Source organism: Trachypithecus francoisi, unplaced genomic scaffold (genome assembly GCF_009764315.1).
Source record: "Trachypithecus francoisi isolate TF-2019V2 unplaced genomic scaffold, Tfra_2.0 Lachesis_group12, whole genome shotgun sequence".
NCBI classification, from domain to species: Eukaryota; Metazoa; Chordata; class Mammalia; order Primates; family Cercopithecidae; genus Trachypithecus; species Trachypithecus francoisi.
This window is the reverse complement of record NW_022681457.1, coordinates 68,635,748-68,644,230: the sequence shown is the minus strand read 5'-3', so window position 1 is coordinate 68,644,230 and position 8,483 is coordinate 68,635,748. Positions and strand designations below refer to the sequence as shown.

At 58.3% G+C, this 8,483-nt stretch overlaps 2 protein-coding genes across 2 annotated transcripts; one reads left to right on the top strand and one right to left on the bottom strand.

The window, feature by feature from the left end:
* The first annotated feature begins 666 nt into the window (after positions 1-666).
* On the top strand, positions 667-2,192 carry SYCN (syncollin). Its single transcript, XM_033226158.1, has 2 exons — positions 667-1,160; positions 2,028-2,192. Exons 1-2 carry the CDS (start codon positions 760-762, stop codon positions 2,035-2,037), a joined length of 411 nt encoding a protein of 136 aa, XP_033082049.1. The 5' UTR covers positions 667-759; the 3' UTR covers positions 2,038-2,192.
* A 646-nt stretch (positions 2,193-2,838) lies between these two features.
* On the bottom strand, positions 2,839-7,798 carry NCCRP1 (NCCRP1, F-box associated domain containing). Its single transcript, XM_033226157.1, has 6 exons — positions 7,402-7,798; positions 6,625-6,687; positions 6,487-6,538; positions 5,439-5,534; positions 4,250-4,388; positions 2,839-4,118 (listed from the first exon to the last, which is right to left on the bottom strand). Exons 1-6 carry the CDS (start codon positions 7,736-7,738, stop codon positions 3,978-3,980), a joined length of 828 nt encoding a protein of 275 aa, XP_033082048.1. The 5' UTR covers positions 7,739-7,798; the 3' UTR covers positions 2,839-3,977.
* Between the last annotated feature and the right edge of the window lie 685 nt (positions 7,799-8,483).

Genomic DNA, 8,483 nt, shown 5'->3' with positions numbered 1-8,483 from the left:
CTCCTTCTCTACCTGCCCCCACCCCACAAAGGCCTCTATCCTTATCTCCAGCTTCTCCTTTCCCAAGGTCCTGCCTCCCAGGGAGGGAGCCTGCCCAGCCAGGAGGCCCCAGCCTCCCACTCCCGCCTCCCCCAACCCAGTCTTTCCTTATCTAGAATAAGGGTTGTTCCATTCCTTATCTTTTTTTTTTTTTTTCCTGGCTTTGTTGCCCAGGCTGGAGTGCAGTGAAACGATCTCAGCTCACCGCAGCCTCGAACTCCTGGGCTCAAGCGATCCTCCCGACTAGGCTTTGTGAGTAGCTGGGACTACAGGCCAGGCCACCACGCTGGGCTAATTTTATTTTTCAGTAGGGACGGGATCTTGCTATGTTGCCCAGACTGGTCTCAAACTCCTGGGCTCAAGCCATCCACACCTCTAGGCCTCCCAAAGTGCTGGGATTATAGGCACGAGCCACCAGCAAGCCCCTTGTCAATTTTTAAGAACTCTTCCCATTTCTGTCTATTAACCTATGCCACCCTCTGTGTTGCAAATGACTCCTCCTCAAGTCCTGTCTCTTGTCTCTCTTTATAATGTTGTTGGTCCACACAGCGTCCACCTTGTACCCACGGTGTGGGTTTCCGACCTAGGTTAGGCAGGTCTCCCGGCTCCTGGGGGAGGGGCGCCCTCCCCTTCCCTCCATGAGTCCTTATCTCGCAGCTTGTCCCTTCCCACGGGTCGGGCGCATAAAAGCGCGCTGAGCCGCGGCGGGGCACTGCCACCATGTCCCCGCTGCGCCTGCTGCTGCTGGCCCTGGCCCTGGCCCTGGCCGCTGTGCCGTGCGCCCAGGGCGCCTGCCCCGCGTCCGCCGACCTCAAGCTCTCCAACGGGACGCGCACTTGCGCCAAGCTCTATGACAAGAGCGACCCCTACTATGAGAACTGCTGCAGGGGCGCCGAGCTGTCGCTGGAACCGGGCGCAGACCTCCCCTATTTGCCCTCCAACTGGGCCAACACCGTCTCCTCCCTTGTGGTGGCCCCGCGCTGCGAGCTCACCGTGTGGTCCCGGCAAGGCAAGGCCGGCAAGACGCGCAAATTCTCTGCCGGTACCTACCCGCGCCTGGAGGAGTACCGCCGGGGCATCTTGGGAAACTGGTCCAACGCTATCTCCGCGCTCTACTGCAGGTGCCCAGCCGCCCAAAACTCCGAGCCCACCCCAGGCCCCGGCCCCAGCTCCGCACAAACCCCCACACCCGTCACCCAAGCCCCGAGGCTGCTCCACACCCCTGAGCTCCCGACTGGAACTGGGAGCACCAGGCCTCCCTAAAACCAGTGGTGGAGGCCCCATCTCAGAGTCCTTACCCAGACCAGGTCCTCCTTCTCTTCACCCCCAGCACCCGGTCCCCACTCCACCTGCAGCCCAGGACCCTGGGACCGAGATCTCCGCCCCAGCTCTGGGATTCAGAGCCAACCCTCCACCTTCTGGAATCTTCCACCTACCCACCCGCCCACAGCTGTACTTCCCAGGGAGGGCTGGCTAATTCTGGGGACTGAGAGCTCCTAGACCCCCTCACCTTGGTCCCCAGAACCAAAGCCAGCCCCGATGCCCCAGATCATCGCATCTCAAAATTCCCAGACTCCAAAACTAACCCAGACCTCAAGACCCCAGACTCAATTATAGGAACACCCAGTGTGTAGCCTTCCTGCTCTCCACTCCCCTAGACCCTCTAGACCAGCCTCAGCCCTAAAACCAGTCCCACAGCTCACCCCTAAGACCCATCCCTGGAGGTCCCTGAGGCCACTTTGCACTCACAGACCTGGGACCTAGATCCAGCGGTGACACCCTCCCAACCTCCCAAGCCCTCCCAAGTCACTCCTGTCCCCCAAGAGCTCCAAGGAGCCCCAACTCCAAATTCCCAGGCTAGGATCCCTGGTTCCTGAACTTGGAGCCTCAGACCTAGACTCCCCAGTCCCCACCCAGCCTCAGGCTTCTAGAACTCACCAGACCTGTGTCTCTGAGAGCCCCAGAAGGAATTCTTGATTACATTTCAGGTGCAGCTGATGTTTTGCCGGTCTCTCATCTGCAGCTTCCACAGAGTGCCAGACCCCTCACTCAGCTGATCCCTGGGCTCTGCTGCGGGGTCCCAAGACCCAGGAGAAGGAGCCTTCTGCCTGCCCCTCCCACCTCCCCTGCAATACAGCCTTTGTGCAGTGGTCCCTGTGTGTCATCTGCTTGTCCCTGGGATGCAAGTCCTCACTGGACCGGGTGGGATGGAGGAGAGAGCAGGGTGGTTGGGCCTGGGTCAGCCCATACACAGGACAATGCCATGCATGAGGACACGCCATCAACTTGGACATGGTTTAGGTGTGCACAAAGACACGTACCCACAGAAGGACATGTGAGTGAACTACAGGGGAACCTTGGGCTGACTGTTAAATATGAAATATGCCCCACCCTTTTCAGTAATTAACCCTTCTTTAGCCTGGTGTGGTGGCTCAGGCCTGTAATCCTATTTGGGAGGCTGAGGTGGGCGGATCACCTGAGCTCAAGAGTTGGAGGCCAGCCTGGCAAACATGGTGAAACCCCATCTCTACTGAAAATACAAACATTAGCCGGAAATCACTTGAACCTGGGAGGTGGAGGTTGCGGTGAGCTGAGATCCTGCCACTGTGCTCCAGCCTGGGCAACAGAGCGAGACTCTGTCTCAAAGCAAACAAACAAGCAAAAAACTCCTCCTTGAGCCATTTCTGGCCTCCCAGGGGCCTCCGGACTCCCTCCATGGTTCCTGCAGGGGACAGCAGGGGGCCTTCTAGGACCCAGCCCTGAGCTAGGGCTGGGATCGGCAAGTGATCAGATCAGGACTTAGAGGTTGATAAATGCTTTTAATCCCCACATTCCACACACGGGGGACACTGTCATTCACATTTTCATATTTCTGTTCTGGTCGCAGTCTGTGTCCCCACACCCTCATGAATGAGGGACTTTGATGGATGCCTGGGTTTGGGGGTGTCTGCGGTAGCTGGAGAAGATACACAAAGGGTCTTCGGAGGAAAGGGTGGGACAGCTTTGAGGGGACGACAACTGCAGACACCTGGAGGGAGCTAGAGGAGATTCTGAGACTTAAGAGATATGGAATGGCCAGGCGCAGTGACTCACGTCTGCAATCCCCGCACTTTGGGAGGCCAAGGTGGGTGGATCACTTGAGGTCAGGAGTTTGAGACCAGCCTAGCCGACATGGTGAAACCCCGTCTCTACTAAAAATACAAAAATTAGTCGGGCGTGGTGGTGGGCACCTGTAATCCCTACTTGAGAGGCTGAGGCAGGAGAATCACTTGAACCCGGGAGGTGGAAATTGCAGTGAGCCAAGATTGTGTCACTGCACTCCAGCCTGGGCGACAGAGTAAGACTCCATCTCAAAAAAAAAAAAAAAAAGAAAAGAAAAAGGAGAGTAGGTAAGTAGAGATGCTAAGGGGAGATGTGTGAAGAGATCAGAGGTCAAGGTCAGTTCAGAAGGACCCCGGGTGTGAAGGTAATGGAAGATCAAGGATCAGGGGCGGTTAAATGGGACAGGAACTGAGTGAAATGAATGGCTCCATTCCCCCTTCAACAGACATTCACTGCCACTCTGCTCACAGCCCTGGGCTGGGTGGTGCTGGCAACACAGTAGTGAGCATTCAGTTTCAGTGAAGTTCAAAGAAGCAGAGACCAGCCCTCAGCATCCTTGAGCACAGGTGTCTATGCATTCACTCAACAGAGGTCTACTGAGCATCTGTGCCAGAGCATCTGTCAGGCACTGAATTTACAAGGAGTGGCTCCGCCCTCACGGGGCTCAGAGAGTGCTGGGAAAATGCCGGAGTCCACCGCTTAAGGGTGTGTGAAGCTGTCCATCAAGAGAGAAGCCAAGGTCCAGGGAGGAATAAGGGGCCTAAGAGGTGGCTAAGAGTTAGGGGCTTCTAAAGCTCAGGGAGGTGCTGTGGGGTCAGGACAGAGGAGCCAGCCAGTCACTCCCGGAGCTGCACAGACACGGAGGAGTCAGTCACCCGTGTCCGCCGCAGCCCACCAGGCTCCATGCGGTTCTTGGCCTTGTGCAGGAAGTGGATGAAGCGCACACCAGGACCATAATGGCGGAATACGTGGGACACCTGTGGTGACAGCACCCAGGGTTAGGGAGGAGCCCTTTTCGAGGACCCGTGGACCTGCTCTCCTCCCTCTGTGAGGTCTTGGGACAAGAACACACGTCTGGGGTTTAGGGCCCCAGGGCTGAGAGTCTCACCTGGACCCAGCGGCCAGGGGGTCCTCTCCCAGAAGTTCGGGGGGCCACGTGGTGCTGAGCGATGACCGTGCGGCGGTCAGCTGCCAGCAGCCAGACGTGCAGTTCGTAGACGCACGCATCCAGTCGGCTGTCCTCGAACCTGCAGGCGCGGTCAAGGCCTTCAGCTGCCACTGCAGTCTCAGCTACCCAGCCCCAGTCCCTGGCCCCATTCCCCGTTCAACACACATGCTGCTACCCACGCTGTGGGTGGTACCCTGAGCTGGGTGGTGCTGGCAACATAGCAGTGACCAAGACAGCCCCACACCCCATCCACATGGGATTTACAGTCCAGTGAGGGAGGCTGGCATGCCACCAAACATGACAGCCAGGAATGGCGAGGGTTGGGATGGGGAGCACAGGCAGAGGAGTGAGGGCCAGGATGGGGGGACCCAAGCAGAGGGGTTGGGGACAGAATTGGGGACCCAGGCAGAGGGGTTGGGGCCGGAATTGGGGGCACAGACAGAGAGGTTGGGACCGGGTTGGGGGCGCACAGGGCACTGGAGCAAATGCACCTGACCCAGCTGAGGGGTGATCAGGGAAGGCTTCCTGGTGGAGCCATGTGTAAGTGACTCCTAAGGAATGAGAAGGAATTTGTCTTGAGAATAGTGGGTGACAGGCTTTTAAGAAATGAAGAATAGGCCGGGCACGGTGGCTCATGCCTGTAATCCCAACACTTTGGGAGGCTGAGGCGGGCAGATCACTTGAGGTCAGGAGTTCGAGACCAGCCTAGGCAACATGGTGAAACCCTGTCCCTACTAAAAATACAGAAATTAACCGGGTGTGGTGGCACATGCCTGTGGTCCTAGTTACTTGGGAGCTGAGGCAGGAGAATCACTTGAACCTGAGAGGCAGAGGTAGCAGTGAGCCGAGATGGCACCACTGCAGTTCAGCATGGGCAACAGAGTGAGACTCTGTCTCAAAAAGAAAAAGAAAAGAAAAGAAATAAAGGTCAGCCTCAGTAACCCCCTGGCACATTTCAAAATCGGAAAAACTCAAACAGAAGGGGCCACGGAGGTGGGCAGGGCAGAACCCTTCAGCACCAGGAGGGTCTTGGTGAGGGGCTGAGAGCAAGGGGAGCTCAGAGTAAGGCCCGTGCTCTGGGCAGCCCTGGGTGATCACGGGGTCAGGCTGGCAGGGCAGGGGCACGCACCAGTCCATGACCGTAATGTCTGGTTGTTCGTCATCCAGCAGCTCCTCCCACAGGCCCTCGGCCAGAAGGTCCACACACTGCTGCTTCACTGTCCAGCTGTGAAAGAAGGGCCGGGAGAGGCGGGGTCTGCGATCTGCCAGGATCCTTGGGGATCTCCCCAGTCGGCCTGGCTCCAGGGAGCAGGAAGCCATGTCTTAGCGCTTTCTTAGAGATAGCTTGGGTCCCCACATTTGGGGTGCTCCCTCATCAGCACCTTCCAGTCTCAGGCCCCATGGCCCCCTCTGAGGGCAATGCCTCCTGAACCCCATGCTACAGACGAGGAAACTGAGGCTGAGGATGGAGACGTGTCCAAGGTCAAGCAGCAAACATGTGGCAGAGCCAGGATCCCAACCCTGGCCTGTGTGACCCTGAGCCTCCGAGTCACACCAACTCATCTACTGCGCAGGAGCAAGGCTCTGTTTCATGGAGGACAGGGGGTGGCCTGGGGTGACTCTTCCCCTCCCAGGGAAAGAACCTTAGAATAATTACAACAACAACAAGAATAGCCAGGCGTGGTGGCTCACACCTGTAATCCGAGCACTTTGGGACGCTGAGGCAGGCAGATCACTTGAGGTCAGGAGTGCGAGACCAACCTGGCCAACATGGTGAAACGCCGTCTCTACTAAAAATAAAAAATGAGCTGGGCATGGTGGTGCACACGTGTAATCCTAGCTACTCAGGAGGCTGAGGCAGGAGAATTGCTTGAACCTGGGAGACAGAGGTTGCAGTGAGCTGAGATTGCGCCACTGCACTCCGGTCTGGGCAACAGAGTGAGACTTTGTCTTAAAAACAAAAACCAAAAACCAATAATAGCTGCTATTGACTGGTGCTAGCCAGACCTGGCCGGGCCCTAGGCTGTGTGTTTTACAGGCATTCTCTCTTATGCTAACCCTGTTTACAGAGCAGAAAATGGAGGTCTAGAGAGGCCAAGTCAGTTTCTCCAGTTCTCACAGCGAGGAAGGGTGGAGCAGGGAATGGAGTGTAGGCCACACCAGCCCCGGCGACTCACCTTTGGTTCTGCTGAAGCTTTTCGGTTCTAATGTACCAGCCACGGAAATTGCCTGCAGGTTGCGGAGCAAAGGGTTAGAACACCCCAATGCTGGAGGACCCTCCCCACCTTCAGCAGCCCGGCCCTCCAAGCACTTACCCAGAGTCTCCAGCGGTCGCTGGGTGGGACCAGTAGCGGGTGCTGGCTCATAAATGTTGATGCCTGAAATGGACAGGCGAGTGGAGCCTCTGGGCAGCCCCTCCACCTTCCACTGCCTCATCCCTCCCTACCCGCAAGGCTACACACTGGAAGGGCAGGAATCTGTGCCAGGTCAGGGAAGCCCGGCAGGGCTGAGTGAGTCAGGGCTCTGGGGAGAGGGCGATGCCAGGGGGTAAGCAGGGTGTGGTGAGACAGAGACAGAGGGACAGAGAGAAGAACCCAGAGAAACAGACAGGCCAAGAGTTTGAAACCAGCCCAGCCTAGCCAACATGGCGAAACTCCGACTCTACTGAAAATACAAAAATTAGCCAGGCATGGTGGTGCATGCCTGTAATCCCAGCTACTCGGGAGACTGAGGCAGGAGAATTGCTTGAGCCTGGGAGGCAGAGGTTGCAGTGAGCAGAGATTGCACCACTGCACTCCAGCCTGGGCGACAGCAAGACTCCCTCTCAAGAGACAGAAACATAGGCAGAGGGGGAGAGAGAGAGGAAGAGAGAGAAAGAGAGAGGGAGAGATGTGAGAGAGGTAGGTGAGAGACATGACAGAGAGACAGGGGCAAAACGGAGAGGCACAATGACAGAAAAGGGGACAGAGGGATGCAGAGAAATGCAGAGACAGTGAGAGACAAAGAGCCAGAGAGATAAGGAAACAGAGAGGAAAAGAGGAAGAGACAGACGGTCAGGGTGGTGCCTCCCGGCTGCTCGGGGCTGTGCGCACCTTCGGGATTGGGCGAGCGCAGCAGGTTGCGGTAGAGCGGCCGCCGCAGCAGGAGCAGCTTCCAGGTGAGGCGAGGGGGCAGCTCCAGGCCCCCGCTCAGCGGCCCCCACTCCTCCAGCAGCAGCTGCCGGGCGTGAGCCTCGGACGGCTGCTCCGGCTCAGGGAGCTCGGGGGCCTCCGGGGCCACGGGCGATGGCAGCGACGGCAGTGGGGGCAGTGGTGGTGGCGACGGCGGCGGTGACGGCGACCGTGGCGAGGGAGGCAGCTCCTGGGGGCTCGCGGGCCCATCGGCTTCCATCCCGCCACCGAGCGAGTGTCCCTCACGCACCTCCTCCATCCCTCGAGGCTGCGCGACTGTCCCAGTTTCGCAGGGCTGGGGTTAACTGGGAGCGGGAAGGGGCAGGGCACCCCGGCTGGCATTTAAGAGAGGGGCGTGTCGGGGGAGGATCTTGTCCCTCGGACCCTCCTCCCTCAGACCCAGGAGTCCAGGTCCAGCCCCTCCTCCCTCAGACCCAGGAATTCAAGACCCCAGCCCCTCCTCCCTCAGACCCAGGGGTGGGGTTCCCCAGTCCCTCCTCCTTCAGACCCAGGAGTCCAGGCACCAGCCCCTCTTCCCTCAGACCCAGGGGTCCAGTTCCCCAGCCCCTGCTCCTTCAGACCCAGGGGTCCAGGTCTCCAACTCCTCCTCCCTCAGACCCAGGAGTCCAGGCACCAGCCCCCTTCTTAGGTTCCCAGACTTCCTGCCCCAATTTTCCCAGGGTCAGCTGAGGACCCAGCGAGGGCCTGACAGAGCATGTGACAAATGCACTAATGCCAGGGCTCCCGACTGTCTAATGGGGCCCGTGCACCTCATTAAGATCTAGCATGGCAGGATTAAGAGGCTAATTAACGAAGACGCCCCCTCCTCCCCCTTCCCACTCTGCGGAGGGGGAGTGGGCGGATGAGCTGGGGTGCAAAGGGGAGGTCCTGCCTCTGCCACTTCCTTCTCTGTCCTTACCTGGGACACCCCCTTGGGGCCCTGACACGTTCTGTCCAGAAAACCAAGGTGGGGAGAGCAGAGAGACACCCAAAACCAGAGATGA

Excerpts from the sequence above, each read along its gene's own strand:
- SYCN (XM_033226158.1), top strand. The coding sequence starts at position 760 with ATGTCCCCGCTGCGCCTGCTGCTGCTGGCCCTGGCCCTGGCCCTGGCC.
- NCCRP1 (XM_033226157.1), bottom strand. The coding sequence starts at position 7,738 with ATGGAGGAGGTGCGTGAGGGACACTCGCTCGGTGGCGGGATGGAAGCC. Across the intron at positions 6,539-6,624 it reads GCGACCGCTGGAGACTCTGG|GCAATTTCCGTGGCTGGTAC; the intron begins GTAAGTGCTTGG and ends CGCAACCTGCAG. Across the intron at positions 5,535-6,486 it reads AAGCTTCAGCAGAACCAAAG|CTGGACAGTGAAGCAGCAGT; the intron begins GTGAGTCGCCGG and ends CTTCTTTCACAG.